The sequence below is a fragment of the Ahaetulla prasina genome, chromosome 2 (assembly GCF_028640845.1).
Source record: "Ahaetulla prasina isolate Xishuangbanna chromosome 2, ASM2864084v1, whole genome shotgun sequence".
NCBI lineage: Eukaryota > Metazoa > Chordata > Lepidosauria > Squamata > Colubridae > Ahaetulla > Ahaetulla prasina.
The window spans coordinates 289,898,924-289,918,162 of NC_080540.1; the positions used below are offsets into that span (position 1 = coordinate 289,898,924).

Here is a 19,239-nt window from a genome sequence, read left to right on the forward strand (position 1 = left end):
GCTATTTGTTTAGTGACAAATGAGATATAACGCAACTGGAAAAAGTGACATAACTATTTTTCATATTTACGAACATTGCAGCATTCCCATGGCCACATGATCAAAATTCAGCCGCTTGACAAATAGCTCATATTTATGACGGTTGGAGTGTCATGGGGTCACACCTTTTGCGACCTTCTGACAAGCAAAATCAATGGGGAAGCCAGATTCACTTAACCGTGTTACTAACTTAACAACTGCAGTCACTTAATATCTGGGGTGGGAGGGATCTTGGAGTCTAAGTGGACAACCTGGTAAATACGAGCCAACAGTGTGCAGCGACATCCAGGGGCCTCTGGTGGCTCAACAGACTAAGCAGTCTGTTATTAACACAGCTGCTTGCAATTACTGCAAGTTCGAGTCCCACCAGGCCCAAGGTTGACTCAGCCTTCCATCCTTTATAAGGTAGGTAAAATGAGGACCCAGATTGTTGGGGGCAATAAAAGTTGACTTTGTATATAATATGCAAATGGATGAAGACTATTGCTTAACACAATGTAAGCCGCCCTGAGTCTTCGGAGAAGGGCGGGATATAAATTAAAATAAAAAAAAAAAGCCAATGCAATCCTAAATTGCAATAACCAAGGGATAAAATCAAGATCAAGTGAGGTACTAATACCACTCTATAAAGCCTTAGTAAGACCACACCTAGAGTACTGCATCCAATTTTGGTCACCATACTATAAAAAAGATGTGGAGACTCTAGAAAGAGTGCAGAGAAGAGCAACCAGGATGATAAGGGGACTGGAGGCTAAAACATACAATGAACAGTTGCAGGAACTGGGCATGGCAAGTCTAGTGAAGAGAAGGACCAGGGGAAACATGATAGCAGTCTTCCAATATCTGAGGGCTGCCATAAAGAGGAAGGGATCAAGTTATTTTCCAAAGCACCAGAAGGCCGGACAAGGAATAATGGATGGAAACTGAACAAGGAGAGATTCAACCTGGAAATAAGGAGAAATTTTCTGACAGTGAGAATAACCAACCAATGGAATAGAAGTTGCCTCCAGGACTCCGCCAACTTCCTGACCTTCGAACCTTCCGCCGGGAGCTTAAAACACATCTATTTATCTGTGCAGGACTGGATTAAAATTTTAATTTTAAATTTAATTTTAATGGGGTTTTATCATTTTAATTGTAATTTTAAATCTTGGCCAATTTAAATAAGTTTTTTAATTTAGTGTTTTATCTTGTATTATATTTGTATTTTTATCGGGCTGTAAACCGCCCTGAGTCCTTCGGGAGATAGGGCGGTATAAAAATTTGATTAAATAAATAAATAAATAAATAAATAAATAAATAAATAAATAAATAAATAAAAAGTTGTGGGAGCTTCATTGCTGGAAGCTTTCAAGAAGAGACCGGACAGCCATCTGTCTGATATACTGTTATAGGCAGTAGGGGGATTCAAGTAATTTAACAACCGGTTCTCTGCCCTAATGATTTCTTCCAACAACCAGTTTGCCGAACTGCTCAGAAAGTTAACAACCGGTTCTCCCGAAGGGGTGCAAACTGGCTGAATCCCACCACTGGTTATAGGGTCTCCTGCTTGGGCACGGGGTTGGACTAGATGACGTAAAAGGTCCCTTCCAACTCTGTTAATCTGTAAAGAAGGGTTGCAAAATGGGGCAAAACTCACTTGTCTCACTTAGCCATGGACATTTTGGCCTCAGTTGTGGTCATCGAGGTATACCTTTAATGCATTTCCATCATATCCTAAGCTTAATTAATGTGCATCCATCGGTGTTTTTGAATAGTGTACAAATCTCAGCCAGCTCAGTCAGTTTTTAATATATTGTCTTCTGCAAGGAATGGTGGGCTAAATTAGGCAATTAGGCACAACTGGTTCTGACAAAAATCAATCAAAATGAGAACTAAAGAAGTGCCAAGTCATTGTTTGGAAACCTCTTAAAGTTGTAAACCCTAGAGAATTGTCACAACAATGGAGACAGGATTTCCAAATTTTGAGACGCCACCACATTTCAAATAGGATGGACTTTCCTCAGCACAAATTCAAGAATCTGTTCTGAATAATACAATTTAACCAGAGTTAAATTGAGAAGCGTGGTGGTTTTGGATTGGAAGAATGAGAGAGAGAGAAATCTTCCACACATAAAAAAAAAATTCCCTTTGAGTTGTTTGCCCTTTCTTGAAAATAAAAGGTTAGAAAATGTGGTCTTTGTTGCTATTCCTGGAGAACTGAAGACATTTGGAGAAATAGCTTGACATCCCTCTGGAATGTGGCTACTGAAACTATAAGTGCTTAGACAATTTTTTGCCTTACCTTTTCCTCCTTTTTGCCTTTTAATTTTGGTTCTTTACTAATTTACTTGATTATTAACTAATCAAGGAGAGACCCAACCTAGAACTAAGGAGAAATTTCCTAACAGAACAATTAACTAGACCCCAGCCTCGTTGAAAATTACAGACCAATCTCTTTATGTTGCATCACCCACAAAGTAATGGAATCAATCATTAATCAATCAATTACCCTCCACCTAGAGACAAACAACCTACTCTCCAACAAACAATTTGGTTTCAGAAAAAAATTATCCTGTAATCTAAAACTACTACACTGCAAAAACATATGGGCTACACATTTCGATCAGGGCAAAGCAATAGACGCAATTTACATAGACTTCTGTAAAGCCTTTGATTCAGTGGTACACGACAAACTAATTCTAAAACTAAAGTCCTATGGCATTTCTGGACTCCTACATAAATGGATAGCTGCCTTCCTGTCAAACAGACAGCAAGTGGTCTAAATAGGAAGCGCTCTATCAAATCCTGTACCTGTTAACAGTGGTGTTCCCCAAGGCAGCGTTTTAGGTCCAACACTTTGTGACCTTTGCGATCATATTCAAAGCAACTGCGTTCTCTTCGCTGATGATGTAAAACTATTCAACACCACCGAAAATGCTACTACCCTTCAAAAAGACCTTGACTATGCTACTACCCTTCAAAAAGACCTTGACTATGTAGATTGGTCAAACAAGTGGCAACTTCAAACCTCGACCAACAAACTTTGCACATTGGAAAAAAAAAATCAGAACATAAAATACAAGTTAGATCAGGGGTCTCCAACCTTGGCCACTTTAAGACTTGTGGACTTCAACTCCCAGAATACCTCAGCCAGCAAAGCTGGCTGAGGAGTTCTGGGAGTTGAAGTCCACAAGTCTTAAAGTAGCCAAGGTTGGAAACCCCTGAGTTAGATGGACATGACTTGGTGGAGTTGGGGAGTTGGACTAGAAGATCTCCAACATCCCTTCAACTCTGTTAAGTTGTTATCTTGTATACATACTGCCTCACTTCATATGGATCTATGGCACCATATAGTCTTTGCACTGATATAAAATATATTTTATCAAAAGCAACATTTATATAATTTTTAGTACTACTCATATGGTACTAAAGCTTAGTATTTAAAAGACATCAGCTGAAGCCTAAACTGAGTAGCCACATTTTACAGCCAGTCCTCTAGTTACAACTGAAATTGACCCTGTCCATTATGGTTGTAAATCATGACAGTCATGAAGCAGACCAGGCCCGATTTTTCAACCTTTTTGTAGCGGTCATTAAGTGAGCCCATTGTTCAACTATGGGATGGCTTTTTGCTCAAATCTGGAAATAAACCTCTGTTCTCAGCAAAACCATTTGTAAATCGAAGTCAGGTGTAAATAAGTGATGGTTGCTGAGGCCCCAAAATGTGGTCACATGATTCAGGGGGGACGACCAACATCAAAACTTTGAAACTAGGTTATAAGTCGCTTTTGAAGGGGGGGCTGTCCATCATACCTTCAAACAATCACTAAGCAATCAGTTGTAAACTGAGGATTACCTGTACTTACAACTGGGTTAGCGTTGTACCCGAAGTATTACTAACTAAACAGGTGTTGGTACATGTGAGAATTTGGGAAAATGTTCAACCACAATTATACCTGTCAAGTCCTTTACAAAAGAAAGCAGTGTAAGTGTTCCAATATTTGAGGGGCTGCCGCAGAGAGGAAGGGGGGAACAACCTATTTATCAAAGCACCTGAAGATCAGACAAGGAATAATGGATGGAAACTGATCAAGGAAAGATTCAACCTAGAAATAAGGAGAATTTTTCTAACAGTGAGAACAATCAACCAATGGGACAGAAATTGCCTTCAGAAGTTGTGGGAGCTTCATCACTGGAAGCTTTCAAGAAGAGACTGGACTGCTATCTGTAGGAACTGTTGGCCTAGATGACCTACAAGGTCCCTTCCACCTCTGTTATTCTATTCTATTCTATTCTATTCTATTCTATTCTATTCTATTCTACTCTACTCTACTCTACTCTACTCTACTCTACTCTACTCTACTCTACTCTACTCTACTCTACTCTACTCTACTCTACTCTACTCTACTCTACTCTACTCTACTCTACTCTACTCTATTCTATTCTAAATGATTTCTTTTTTAATTAGATGTTTAAGGCTCTATACATTCCATTGATAACCTCACTTTTTCCTGCTCTGCCTAGATAACCTGATTGTCCAGAAGCTCAATAACATAATTCAGTTAAGAATGTAGGGTTATCTGCAAATGCCAATCTTGACATGCTCTGGGCTTTCCTTTCCACTTTGCGCAAGCAGAGCAAGAAAAGCGTGAGGTTTAGGCTTAGCTGTAATCCATGCAACAATGGAATAACCAATTCTCCTAAGCCAGACCAAATCCCCCGTATTATGTAAAACTTGAAAACGAGTTAAACATCTTGTGTGAACATAGCCAATAACTACCTCTTCACTTAGCTACCTCCTTGGATTGTTAGGATGGTTAAATAAACAATCCATCATATGGCCTCCACTCTAAGCCAACTAGGGACAGGTGGATCATAAAATATTTATCTTGTAGATTGGGCTTATGCAGCTAAGCCTTCATATGTCTTACCTGAGACCATTTGTTGTACATTTCAAGGTAGGATATTTATTTATTCATTCGTATCCTGCCTTTACTATTTTTAGAAATAATTCAAGACAATGAACGTATCCAATAGACCGTCCTCCTCCTATTTTCCCCACAACAACAACCCTGTGAGGTGGGTTGGGCTGAGACAGAGTGACTGGGCCAAAGTCACCCAGCTGGATTTCATACCTAAGGCGAGACTAGAATCCACCATCTCCTGGCAATTGGCCTAAAGTAGGGGTTTCAAACTCAAGGCCCGGGAGCTGAATCCAGCCTGTGGGGTGCTTAGTTCTGGCTCGCGGGGCCACCCTGGAAACAGCGAAGGACCAGCCCGCGGTGCTTCTGCCAGCAAAAATGGAGCTTGGGATGGCCGTGTGCTCCATTTTCGCTGGCAGAGGATTGCAGGAGGCCATCCCAGCCGAAAACGTAACTCGGGAACCCGTTTTTATTGGTAGAGCGCTTGGGCCGCCACAGGCGCCCCCGACATGAGTCACGCCCACCTTGGCCACACCCACCTCCCTCCCCCCAAAGTCAAACACAATCCTGATGCAGTCCTCAATGAAATTGAGTTTGCACCCCCGGCCTAAAGTCACCCGGCTGGTTTTCATGGCTAAGGCGGGACTCGAACTCACAGTCTCCGGCTTTCTAGCCTAATACCTTCACTACTAGACCAAACTGGCTCTCATGCCAGGGTATTCATTTGTACAAGGATTATTTTACTAACACGCTTTTCGATATCAATTGTTATGCTATCTTCCTCAGAAAAAAGCTGTCCATCCCGGACAGTAGTGGGTTTCAAATTTTTTTACTACCAATTCTGTGGGCAGGGCTTGGTGGGTGGGGCATGGCTTGGTGGGCGGGGCAGTGGAAGGATACTGTAAAATCTCCATTCCCTTCCCACTCCAGGGGAAGATTATTGCAAAATCTCCATTTCCTCCCGATCAGCTGAGACTTGGGAGGCAGAGAATAGATGGGGGTGAGGCCAGTCGGAATTTTTACTACCGGTTCTCCGAACCACTCAAAATTTCCGCTACCGGTTCTCCAGAACTGGTCAGAACCTGCTGAAACCCACCTCTGATCCCAGAAGAAATTCCCAATTTCCCCTTGGAAAGGAATCCAACGTGGCAATTCCTGCCTCTGGGATGCCCCTACTCTCTGAAGCAACTTATTAGGGCCGTAATAGCTCAGGCTGTTAGAAGCCTGTTATTAGAACACATCAGCCTGCAATTACTGCAGGTTCAAGCCCGGCCCGAGGTTGACTCAGCCTTCCATCCTTTATAAGGTAGGTAAAATGAGGACCCAGATTGTTGGGGGGGCAATAAGTTGACTTTGTAAATATACAAATAGAATGAGACTATTGCCTTATACACTGTAAGCCGCCCTGAGTCTTCGGAGAAGGGCGGGATATAAATGTAAATAAATAAATATAAAAAAAACTTCATATAGATCAAGCAGAAGAGTCGACTCACCCCCTAAAGCGAGCGTTCCCAAGATGTCAGTAAGGCCACATCCTGGCTGGATGTCTCCTCCATTGGGGTAAATGTCAATGTGACCCACAGGCATCTGGATCCCAATGCTGATGCCCAACGTCTCTCTCGTGTACGTGTGCAAGACATCCACAAAATCAGCGTCGTCGGGAGAGAGACGTCTGCTTGGATCGGCTCCCTCAAACATCGGCCCAGCTGGATCCAAGCCTGGAACATCCAAGGCATGTGGTTAGTCTTTTACCATAATTGAAGGTCATTGTTCTTCTAGAATAAGAGGTGGGGAATGATGGCCCCTTGATGACTTGTGGACTTCAACTCCCAGAATTCCTGAGCCAACTGTTGGCTCAGGAATTCTGGGAGTTGAAGTCCACAAGTCATCAAGGGGCCATCGTTCCCCACCTAGAAGAACCTGGTTTTTGTACCTTATCAGAGGAATGCTTAGTCTACACCAGCAGCAGGGACAAATTTAATGCTCCTTTAACCATTATCTTATGGTGGATCCCATGGTTAACTTCCAAATTTGGAGGTGGGTTGGTATGTAGAACTAGCTTTCTGGGGCTGTACAGAGCCCGAGGCCCACCTACATTGATCAACTTAGTTTATCAAGAAAAGAGCTACATTTCTTGCAAGTTCTGGTTTGCTATCTCATAAAACTTGCATCCAACATGTAAGACATCTCAGAAGGGGAAAAAAAGAAAATGGAAGAAGGTTTTCATTCACAAAAGATCTATGAAACTTTTATGCCTCCTGTAGTGACTTTTGAGGCAAAATTGTCATGCATTTTTGCCTCAAAAGAGCAGCCTATTTTCCACAATTCTGAGACTCACAAAAAAAAAAAGGCAGGGCTGGGAATCCCTCATAGCCTTGGGGTGACAGGTTTTGGTTTATTTATTTATTTATTTATTTTTGTCACAACATTATATACAAGCACATATAATGGTAGAAAAACAATAGGACAGGAACGGTAGGCACTTTTGTGCACGCCCCTTATAGTCCCCTTAGGAATGGGATGAGGTCAATAGTAGACAGTTTTTGGTTAAAGCTTTTGGGATTTTGAGAAGAGACCACAGAATCAGGTAGTGTGTTCCAAGCGTTAACAACTCTATTACAAAAATCATATTTTCTGCGATCAAGATTGAAGCGGTTAACATTAAGTTTGAATCTATTGTTTGCTCTTGTATTTTGTTTTTATATTTTGTATCCTGGTATGTTGCAAACCAGGTTGCCTGGTTTGGAAGGAGAATTATAAAGTAGATTTTCCATGAGATGCAAAGTTTGGGGAAACTATTCTTAGCAAAATGAGGTTCTGGGTGTGTGCACGCAGACAAAAGGCGGACATACTTAAACACACGTACACACAGAGCTGGGAAGAAAAGTTTCACGGATGACTCCTTCCCCCCAAAAAGAATAATCTTTTTTTTCACATGGCAATTAAGGTTAAGGGTGGACTGAGGAGTGCAAATCTGCCACTAATGCCAATAAAAGATTTTTTTTTCTCGCTTAACTTTTATCCTGTGTAATGAAGGACTGAGGGCACTAGAAATCAAAAAGCTGATGACATGGCAGAAGACAGACGAGCAAGCAGAGACCAAAATGACTTCTGACTTTGGCCCCGTCCACCACTAACCACAACCCAGCCTTGACCAAAACACAGCTCTGCAATTACCCCCAAGGGGCGTGTGGAGAAGGCAGCCTCGAGAGATCGATTTACCCACGGCTATTTTGAGTGGGATGGCTTTGATTAATTACTTGAAGTCAGGCGCACGCACACACAACTTAGTCAGGGGAGACTAAGTCAGAGGTCTCCAAACTTGGCCACTTTAAGACTTGTGGACTTCAACTCCCAGAATTCCTCAGCCAGCCATGTTGATGTCTTAAAGTTGCCAAATTTAGAGAGCCCTGGACTAATTTTCTCAGGCTACAAAACCGCTTCTTGCACTAAATGGGACATTCTGGCAGTCGCAGACACCAGAGACGAATCTCTGCAATGTTTTTGGAAAGCAAGAAAATCCCACCTTACCTGTAATTCTTCCAATAGTTCCCCGGGCATAGTTTCCAGTGTAGCCAGCAATATGAGCCCCGAGACTGTAGCCAATCAGATGGACGTTCTCCAGTTGGAAGTCCTCCTTCTTCTGCAACATTTAAGAGGGGAAATGAGTTCCCGGTGACTGCACCACATTACATAACAAATGGACAAAAATCTCATATCTAGAAACTTTCTTCCGGAAGAAAACCCACTTTTTTAAATATCAAGGGTATCTAACAGTGGTGGGTTGCTACCGGTTCGCCCCAGAATTGGGCTAAGCGGTAGCAGCGGCGGGAGGCTCCGCCCACCTACCTGGATGCTTCTGCACATGTGTAGAAGCTTCTGTGCATGCACAGAAGCATCGCACGTGTGCCCACGAGCAAACTGATAGCAAAGGGATTTTCAACCCACTACTGGTATCTAAGAATAGTGCATTTTACAGGTAGTCCTCGACTAATGATGACAACCGAGACAGCTGCTAAGTGAGTTTTGTCCCATTTTACGACCTTGCTTGCCAACGTTGTTAAGTGAATCACTGCAGTTGTTAAGTTAGTAGCATGGTTGTTAATTGAATCTGGCTTCTCCGTTGACTTTGCTTGTCAGAAGGTCACAAAAGGAGATCACATGCCCTAGGGACACCACAACCGTCATAAATACGATTTGGTTGCCAAGTATCTGCCAACACAGTTCCAACACAAACACAAAGCCAACACAGTTCTGGGCTGCCTAAACAGAGGGATAGAATCAAGATCACGTGAAGTGTTAATACCACTTTATAATGTCTTGGTAAGGCCACACTTGGAATACTGCATCCAGTTTTGGTCGCCACGATGTAAAAAAGATGCTGAAGCTCTAGAAAGAGTGCAGAGAAGAGCAACAAAAGATGATTAGGGGACTGGAGGCTAAAACAAATCAAGAACGGTTGCAGGAACTGTCTAGTTTAATGGAAAGAAGGACTAGGGGAGACATGATAGCAGTCTTCCAATATCTCAGGGGCTGCCACAAAGAAGAGGGAGTCAAACTATTCTCCAAAGCACCTGAGGGTAGAACAAGAAGCAATGGGTGGAAACTGATCAAGGAGAGAAACAGCTTAGAACTAAGGAGAAATTTCCCGACAGTTAGAACAATTAATCAGTGGAATGACTTGCCTGCAGAAGTTGTGAATGCTCCAACACTGGAAATTTTCAAGAAGATGTTGGATAACCATTTGCCTGAAGTGGTGTAGGGTTTCCTGCCAGGGCAGGGGGTTGGACTAGAAGACCTCCAAGGTCCCTTCCAACTCTGTTATTATTATTATCTGAATTCTGATCACGTAACCTTGGGGAGGGTGCAATGGTTGTTAAAAACGGTCATAAGTCACTTTTTTCAGTGCCATTGTCATACTGAATGGTCACTAAATGAACTGTGGTCGATCGAGGACAATAGTATATTTCCAGTTAGCCACCCGTCACTCAGATATGCATTCTTTCCCTACAAATTATAAAACAATCTAGCTGTAAAGGACCATGGCAAGGAACAGCTAGGAAATTAAATTCTAAATGTATCCTTTGGTTACAGAAGGCCTCAATCTAATCGCCAAACTTGGCATAAAACAGCTTGGAAGACCAGGCTTATCCAATGGGAGGCAGATTAATTAAAGACAGAAGTTAACTAATCAACTGTGACAGAGAGAGAGAGAGAGAGAGAAACAGCTTAGAACTAAGGAGAAATTTCCCGACAGTTAGAACAATTAATCAGTGGAATGACTTGCCTGCAGAAGTTGTGAATGCTCCAACACTGGAAATTTTCAAGAAGATGTTGGATAACCATTTGCCTGAAGTGGTGTAGGGTTTCCTGCCAGGGCAGGGGGTTGGACTAGAAGACCTCCAAGCTCCCTTCCAACTCTGTTGTTATTATTATTATTATCTGAATATTGATCATGTAACCTTGGGGAGGGTGCAATGGTTGTTAAAAACGGTCATAAGTCACTTTTTTCAGTGCCATTGTCATACTGAATGGTCACTAAATGAACTGTGGTCGATCGAGGACAATAGTATATTTCCAGTTAGCCACCCGTCACTCAGATATGCATTCTTTCCCTACAAATTATAAAACAATCTAGCTGTAAAGGACCATGGCAAGGAACAGCTAGGAAATTAAATTCTAAATGTATCCTTTGGTTACAGAAGGCCTCAATCTAATCGCCAAACTTGGCATAAAACAGCTTGGAAGACCAGGCTTATCCAATGGGAGGCAGATTAATTAAAGACAGAAGTTAACTAATCAACTGTGACAGAGAGAGAGAGAGAGAGAGAGAGAAAAGCAAATTTGGATTAAGGAACAGCTGCCGGCTGCAAGGAACGAGGCCTGCCTACTGAGATCAGCGGAATAAATATGCGCATAAAATAGAGGCAAGTATTTCGCTTTTTGGTGTTTGACTAAGATCCAGTGAGAAGGCTGGTATTTAAGATCTGTGAAACGATGTATTTGCTACTCCCCGGTTTCCCTAAGCTTCACATTTCCAAATAGCAGCAGGGACCTAACTAGATTAAAGAACAGATAACTTAAGGAATGATTAAGCAATTAGGGATTAAACCAAGCAGATCTGAACAAGAGACCTGAGCCAGATTGGCAGATGTGAAAGGATGAAGCCGCGGTGCATTTTTCACATAGATTTTGTCCCGGAGATATCCGGTATGTAATCAGCCCCAATTATTTCCTCTCCTCACACCTTTCTGGCACTCCGCCAGCTTTGTCATGCTGCTCCAAAGTAGTAAGTCTTGCGTGATCAAATGTGGCGCTTCCAAGCGTCAGCTGGATGCAAGGTTGGGCCGTCACTTTCGCGTGCAATTCTGCAGAGTGAAAGGTTTGTTGGCTGGCAAAAATTTACCTCTAGCCAGTCCAGCAGCTCTGCCAGTTGTTTTCCAACCACCCTCGTGTTGTTGACAGCGATGGTGTAGAGTTGTTGGGCGAGGGTCAGCCAGTTCACTACCACCACGTTGGCTTCCTTCTCACGTTGTTGAAGAGCGGAAACCAGGGTGTCCAGCCATCTTTCGTACATGCCGCCCATCTGGGGAAAAAAAAATAATCAAGATTTTTTATTTATTTATTTACATTTATATCCCGCCCTTCTCTGAAGACTCAGGGCGGCTTACAGTGTGTAAGGCAATAGTCTCATTCTATTTGTATATTTACAAAGTCAACTTATTGCCCGCCCCCAACAATCTGGGTCCTCATTTTACCTACCTTATAAAGGATGGAAGGCTGAGTCAACCTTTGGCCTGGTGGGATTCGAGCCTGCAGTAATTGCAGGCTGCTGTGTTTTAATAACAGGCTATCTTACAGCCTGAGCCACCATGGCCTCTATGGATGGATATGGCTCCATTCTTGTCAGGGGTGCCGTTGCCCGGTTGCTGGGTGGGCGTGCCCTACTTGGCATCCTGCACCACGGAGGGTGGGGGGGGCATTTTCCCCCTTCCTAGGCTCTAGAGGCTTTCCTCGAGCCTCCAGGAGGGTAAAAACACCTTCCCCCGGACATTGGAGGCCCTCCGGAGGCCGGAAATGGGTCCATTTTGGACTTCCGGTACTTCCGGTAGGCCCGTTTTTGCCCTCCCTAGGCTCTGGAGGCTTTCCTATGGGAGGGCGAAAATGGCCCCTCCCAAACACCTCCAGAGGCCGGAAACAGGCCCATTTCCCAATTTCTGGTAGGCCTGTTTTTCGCCCTCCCCAGGCTCTGGAGGCTTTCCTATAGCCTCTGGGAGGATAAAAATGGCCTCCCCCAAACACCTCCACAGGCCAGAAACAATCCCATTTCCCGACCTCCGGTAGGCCTGTTTTTCGCCCTCCCAGAGCCTCTGTGCACGCCCTGCACTTACCTGGCATCCAAAACAGGCCGCGTGGAGACTCCTAGGAGGGGAGGGGAGGGGTGGGTGGGGTTAACCAGTCCTTGGAACAACCGGTTCACCAAACCAGATGAAAATTAACATCTGGTTTTCCTGAACTGGTCTGAACTGGCTGAATCCCACCCCTGATTCTAGTCCTTGGAAGATTATAACCAGGGCTTGAAGTCTCACAAAAGACTTCAGAAATTTACCAGCTGTCTGCAAGGAATGTAAATCCTTTCATTCCCGCTATCCTGTCAGAGCTGAAGAAGCTTCTTGGATAAGAAGTGAAACGTCTTCAAAAAAAAACACCAAAGAAAGTCCAGTTGCCTCCTGAAAAAGCACCTTTGGAACAACCATGACCTGGATGACTGAGAATCTCTACAGACTTTTAGCTATACAATTTGGGATGAACACCCTTGGAATGGTGTGGGAGTAGGCATGGATTTCCAGAGAAGAAAAAATTGCAGACTACAGGAACCAGGAGCACTACTCAGGTGACCCTAAGGACACAGATAAACTTCAAAGGGCTTCAACGACCCTCTAAAAGGATGCAAATGACCAGCTGTCTGCAAGGAATATAAATCCTTCCATTCCCCACCATCCAGTCAGAGCTGAAGAAGCTTCTCGGATAAGAAGTGAAACGTCTTCAAAGAAAGAGTCCAGTTGCCTCCTGAAAAAGCACCTTTGGGACAACCATGACCTGGATGACTGAGAGTCTCTACAAACTCTCAGAAAAGACATATTTTTTTAATAGAAGGATGCAGCTGTTAATATATGTGGGGAATGTAATCTTGGGAGAAGATCTGGCTCTTAATGCAAATCCAAAGATTTGGATGATTAGGAAGTGCGTCCTGTCATTTTCAGTCCAAATTCAAAAGAACTTCACAAGTGACCAGTTCGGTTTTCTAGCAACGACAGTTTCTCCCAAAACAAAGGCTGGTAAATTAGAAGGGTGAGAGAAGTGGCTTACAATTGTCTGAAAATCACGTTGTTGTTGTTTTAAAAAATAACCTTGTTAAAACTATTAAAATATAGTTTTAAATATTAAATATTAAATATGATTAATTTTAATATTGAGGGTTTTTTAGTGGGTTTTTAAAGGGGTTTTAATTTATTTCGTCATTTTTTACTTAATACTTTTAACATACAGCCATTGAATTAGATTTTTAACTAATATTGTATTTTAAAATTTTTGATTATTTGTGTTTTATTTGCTGTACACCGCCCCGAGTCTTCGGAGATGGGCAGTATAAAAATTTGAAAAATAAATAAATAAATAAATACAGTTTTTCAAACTCAGCGTTTGGATCCTGATTCAAACTTTCTGATTCTAGAGTTGGCCCTTCTTAATTTAAACGAGCATAATCACAGGAGTCCCAAAGGTGTTTTTTTAAAAAGGCAACTGGATTTTGTTGTTCCTTGAAGACGTCTCACTTCTCAACCAAGAAGCTTCCTTCAGTTCTGACTGAAGGATCCTCTACCATTCAGTCAGAACTGAAGAAGCTTCTTGGATGAGAAGCAAAACGACTTCGAGGAAAAACAAAGTCCAATTGCCTTTTGAAAAAGCACTTTTCCATAGACATAAGCACAGAGGAGAATCTGATCTTAATCAAGACCACCACACATTGATGAAGGATACCAGAGGTGGGTTTCAGCAGGTTCTGATCAGCTCTGGAGAACCGGTAGCGGAAATTTTGAGTAGTTCGGAGAACCGGTAGTAAATTCTGACTGGCCCTGCCCCCATCTATTCTCTGCCTCCCAAGTCCCAGCTGATTGGGAGGAAATGGGGATTTTGCAGTATCCTTCCCCTGGAGTAGAGAGAGAATGGAGATTTTACAGTATCCTTTCCCTGGAGTTGGGTGGGAATGGAGATTTTACAGTATCCTTTCCCTGGAGTGGGGAGGGAATGGAGATTTTACAGTATCCTTCCCCTGCCACGCCCACCAAGCCACATCCACAGAACCGATAGCAAAAAAAATTGAAATCCACCACTGAAGGATACCTAACCCTTCCCTCCAAACACACTAACACAACTTTGTTGTTTTAAAGTGCATCGAGACCAATACACTATTTTTGCCACTTGGAAGGGGAAGAATTTTGAAAACCCAGAAAGTTCGTCCATGCTTACATTAGTCATTTAAAAATAGGCAAAACCAGTGGTGGGATTCAGCCAGTTCGCATCACCTCGGGAAAACCGGTTGTTCACTTTCTGAGCAGTTTGGCAAACTGGTTGTTGGAAGAAATCATTAGGGCAGAGAACCAGTTGTTAAATTACTTGAATCCCACCATTGGGCAAAACTATGCTAGCTATTCAATGTACCGTGTAGCTCAGCTCTTAGAAGTCACTAACTGCCTATGTTTGATTGAACTGCTGGTTTGGCAGGGTCTGTAAACTGAAGTTTTCCTCTATTTTGGATAGGATAGAAAGAATGACTGTGCCATGTTTTTCTTTCCAAAAGGGTGGAAAATATCTGGGAATGATATTATTATTCCCCAAATCTCAAGCCGCTTCTGACCAGGAGAAGTGGACAGGCACTGACTCAACCACTGGTGGAGTCCCAATTATCAATAAAGGAGAAAATTTGTAGTTCAGGGTTAAAATGAAGGGTCTTTGGTGCTCTCTGACTGTTGTGGCCGGGCAGCGGATCTGGTGGCAGACTCAGACAGTAAGGAAGTTGTGGAGAAACATGAGCCAGTCCTGGAGTCTGGGGAAGGCTCTGATGAGGGCTCTGCATCAGAGACAGAGAGGGGGCCAGGGTCGTCCAACAGTTATCAGCTACCTTCGGAGTCGGATATCAGTGGGGCAGAAAAACAGCTGGAGCCCGTTCCCGATGTGCGCATGCACAGAGCTGCCAGTAGAAGGGACAGCTAAGGAACAAGGGCCGACTCGGGAGTAAAGGCACAGGTGGACGGTGAATGGCTCTTCCCAGAGGGAATAAAGAGGAGCAAAGGGGAGGGGAGTTTGCAGGAGACAATTAGTTTGTTTCATTAGGGTGAAGATCTGTTCCTGACTTCTCGCCAGGTAATTGTTGCTACAGCGTGGTGTTTGGAAGATATCAGCTTGGCAACTTTCCAAGCCTGATAAAGGTCTGTAGTTGTGAAATCTCATGAAAGACTGTTGGCCGGGACTTTGTTGGAGAGGAATTCCCTTTAATCCAGGAGTCTCCAACCTTGGCAACTTTTAGACTCGTGGACTTCAATTCCCAGAATTCCTCAGACAGCTTGAAGTCCACGAGTCTTAAAGTTGCCAAGGTTGGAGACCCCTGCTTCAATTTAAATAAAAGAGGTTTTATCGGGACGAGGAGTCTGCTTCATGATCTTGGGAGGCCTAGGTCAGAATACCGACCTTGATTGTTTTCTTACCTTAACTAGATAATGCGCTGATGATGTTACCTAGTTTGGATAATGAAATGTCCACAGGAAAACAACCCAGCTCAGTTGGATTCCCAATTATCTTCACAGGAACAAAGAACGGAATGCTTTCAGATGATTTGAGGGGCATCCACACTTCATATTCTCCAGTCAGTCTTCCTCCTAGCAAGCTCCAACTTTTTCATGGTTCTCAGGGCACCCTTTACCAGTTCGTTGTCTGATCCCTTCTTTCTGCCTAGCCATGCCACTGATTAAATTGGACTGAAATTCATCCAGGGGTAACCTTGCAAACAATAGACTGATACATTTCAGTGAGGTCTCATGGTCTAAATATTAGAAATGACCAGCATAGAAGGTACCGTATTTTTCAGAGTATAAGACGCACCTTAGTTTTTGAGGAGGAAAATAAGAAAAAAGCTGATTGGCAGGTGGATTGGCCTCCTGGAATACCCCCAATCAGCTGTTCCCAGAGGTGAATTATAGCAACAGGTTCCTTGGTTGTGAGCTCTGTGCCTTGCTTTTTTTTTTTGCTTTTTTTTTCAGCCTCTGAAACTCTGTTTCAGGAAAAAAAAATTCTGCCTCTGAAAGCCTCCAAAACAGAACTTCAGAAAAAAAGCCTCTGAAGCTCTGTTTGGGAGCTTCTTTTCTGAAGCTCCGTTTGGGGATTTTTTTCTGAGGCTCCATTTCTGATGCTTCTCCATTTGAGAAGCTGGGCGGGGCTACATTCAGAATATAAGATGCACCCAGATTTTCACCCTCTTTTTTGGGGGGGAAAAGGTGCGTCTTATACTCTGAAAAATACAGTACATTCCATCCAGAAAGATGGATGGTTCAAAGCTGTCTATAACTTGGTTCTAGACAAAAAATTAGTCACTGTAAAAAAAAATAATCACAGCTTATCATGTGTCACGGAGCTCAGTAAAGTCCTTCTACTTACCGCCCATCCATGAATAACGAAGAAGGTCTTTGCGGAGACGTTGAAGTTGCAGTCATCTAGCAGGTGGTCTTGACCAACCATGAGATAGCAGTCAGCATCATTGGGGTCTGGGGTGGTACGAACCACGAACTTCACTTGTAGATCCTGACCTTTGGATGGTTCTTCTCTCGGCTTTAGCACTTGAGAAATGCTATCATCTGGAATCAAATATGTAGAATTTAAGATCATTCATCCGTAAGTGGTGTTGAAAAAAAATAAGCTGAACAACACGCTGTAGTTGGCAACAACTAGCGGAGTAAAATCCACAGTGACCCCTTGACCTTGTTTTTTTTAACCTGCCCTTTTTATTTGAGGTTTATCTCATTTTTATCCTCCTATAACTGGCCAAGCATCTTGGGTCGAGATGGGCCTTCAACAGTGGTGGACTGCTGCTGGTTCGGACCGGTTCACGCGAACCGATAGTTCTGACCATCAGCTGGCCCCTGCCCTATCCTGTCCTATATTTCCTTCTTTCTGGCTCAGCTGATTTCTGCGCCTCCGCTGTTCTACTTACTGTGACTACCTCAGAAGATAAGCAGCTGCGCTTCAAATTGTTGTATTTTGAATGCTGCACACAAGCACGTTAAGTGCGCATGCGCAAAGCCCATGTGCGTGCGCAAAGCCCGCACTCACAGAACCGGTTGTTAAACTGGTTGCAGCCCACCACTGGCCATCAAGTATCCAGGCTGGCTGAACAGGAGGAGGAATTCAGGCCCATCCTCCAGGTAAAGTAGAACACAGCTTACTCCACCAAATTCTCCCTGCTCTTTGAACATCTGCTGTGCAAGGTCAGTTTGTTTTCAAAAGCGCAGGAAAGATTTTCCACACCTTCTTGGCTGCAGCTGAACTCTCAATCAATCAATCAATCAATCAATCGGAATTAAGCCAGAAGGGACCTTGGAGATCTTCTAGTCCAACCCCCTGCTCAAGCAGAAGATTTTATACCATTTCAGATAGGTGGCTGTCAAATCTTTTCTTAAAACCATCCAGTGATGGAACACCCACAACTTCTGGTGGCAAGCTGTTCCACTGGTTAATCATCCTGTTAGGAAGTTTCTCCTTCACTCCTCAGTTAGTTTCCATCCATTGTTTCTTGTCTTACCTTCTGGTGCTTTGGAAAATAAATTGACCCCCTCTTCTTTGTGGCAGCCCCTCAAATACTGGAAAACTTATATCATGTCCTACCTAGTCCTTCTTTTCTCTAGACTGGCCATACCCAATTCCTGCAACCATTCTTCATATGTTTTTGTCATCTTAGTTGCTCTTCTTTGCACTTTTTTCCAAAGTCTCAATAAAGTCTCTTTTTTGTAATGTGGTAACCAAAACTGGATGCAGTATTCCAGGTGTGGTCTTACTATGGATTTATAAAGCGGTATTAATACTTCATACAATTTCGATTCTATGCCTTTCTTTATACAACCAAGGACTGTATTAGCTTTTTTGGCTGCCGCTACACACGGCTGGCTCATGTTTAAGTGATTGTCCACTAGGACAGGGGTCTCCAACCTTGACCACTTTAAGACTTGTGGACTTCAACTCCCAGAATCCCTCAGCCAGCAAAGCACATCCATGACCAAAAGAGGTATTTGTAGGCGGTTATTCCTTACGACCCTAACTGGGACGCGAATTTCTATTGCTAAGCAAGGTGGCTGTTAAGTGAGTCATGCCCAATTTTATGAGCCTTTGGGAGTTCTTAAGTGAATCACTGCAATTCTTAAATGAATCACACAGTCATTAAAGGGATCTGGCTTGCCTCACTGACCTGTCAGAAACCAGCTGGGAAGGTCTCAAATGCTGATGACTCTGGGATGTTGCCACCATCATAAATACAAGCTGGTTCTCAAGTGCCCACATGGCCATGGGGATGTTGTGACCATCGTAAGCAGGGGTGAAATGCTACTGGTTTGGGCCGGTTCGTCTGAACCGGTAGTAACAAATACTACTGGTTCTGGCAAACCGGTAGTAAAAAAAATGCTTTAAAAGTAAAAAAAAAAAAGTTCCAAGGATCAGCTGTGCGACAACCAGCTGTGCTATGCAATCTCGAAACTTTTTTTAAAACTTTTTTTAACATTTTTTTACACTCGGGTCGGGTGAAGCGTACCGGTAGTAGACTTCAGAGCATTTCACCATTGATCGTAAGTAGGAGGACTGGTTGTTTTGTCACATTTTCTGTGCTGTTCTAACTTTGAACGGCCACTAAACAAATGGTTGTAAGTTGAGAACTAGCTTGCATTTTGTGGAAGTTCTCTGTTATTTATTTTTTTTCTCCATAAGGCTTTTGAGAGGGGCAGGCATATATAATAATAATAATAATGATAATAATGATAATAATAATAATAACAACAACAACAACAACAACAGAGTTGGAAGGGACCTTGGAGGTTTTCTAGTCCAATCCCCTGCCCAGGCAGGAAACCCTACACCATTTCAGACAAATGGTTATCCAACATTTTTTAAAAAATTCCCAGTGTTGGAGCATTCACAACTTCTGGAGGCAAGTTGATCCACTGACTAATTGTTCTGTCAGGAAATTTCTCCTTAGTTCTAA

The 19,239-nt window shown here is 43.0% G+C and overlaps 1 protein-coding gene across 2 annotated transcripts in view; it reads right to left on the reverse strand.

Moving 5' to 3' along the window:
• LIPG (lipase G, endothelial type) overlaps positions 1-19,239 on the reverse strand; it is a 43,953-nt gene that overhangs the window by 18,081 nt on the left and 6,633 nt on the right. Inside the window, exons 2-5 of one of the 2 annotated variants that reach the window (XM_058170971.1) lie at positions 16,653-16,849; positions 11,350-11,529; positions 8,475-8,586; positions 6,437-6,661 (exon numbers count right to left, since the gene is read on the reverse strand). In XM_058170971.1, coding sequence (XP_058026954.1) covers positions 6,437-6,661; positions 8,475-8,586; positions 11,350-11,529; positions 16,653-16,849 — 714 coding nt within the window. The remainder of the gene's footprint in view (positions 1-6,436; positions 6,662-8,474; positions 8,587-11,349; positions 11,530-16,652; positions 16,850-19,239) is intronic. The other variant, XM_058170972.1, reaches the window with a different exon arrangement.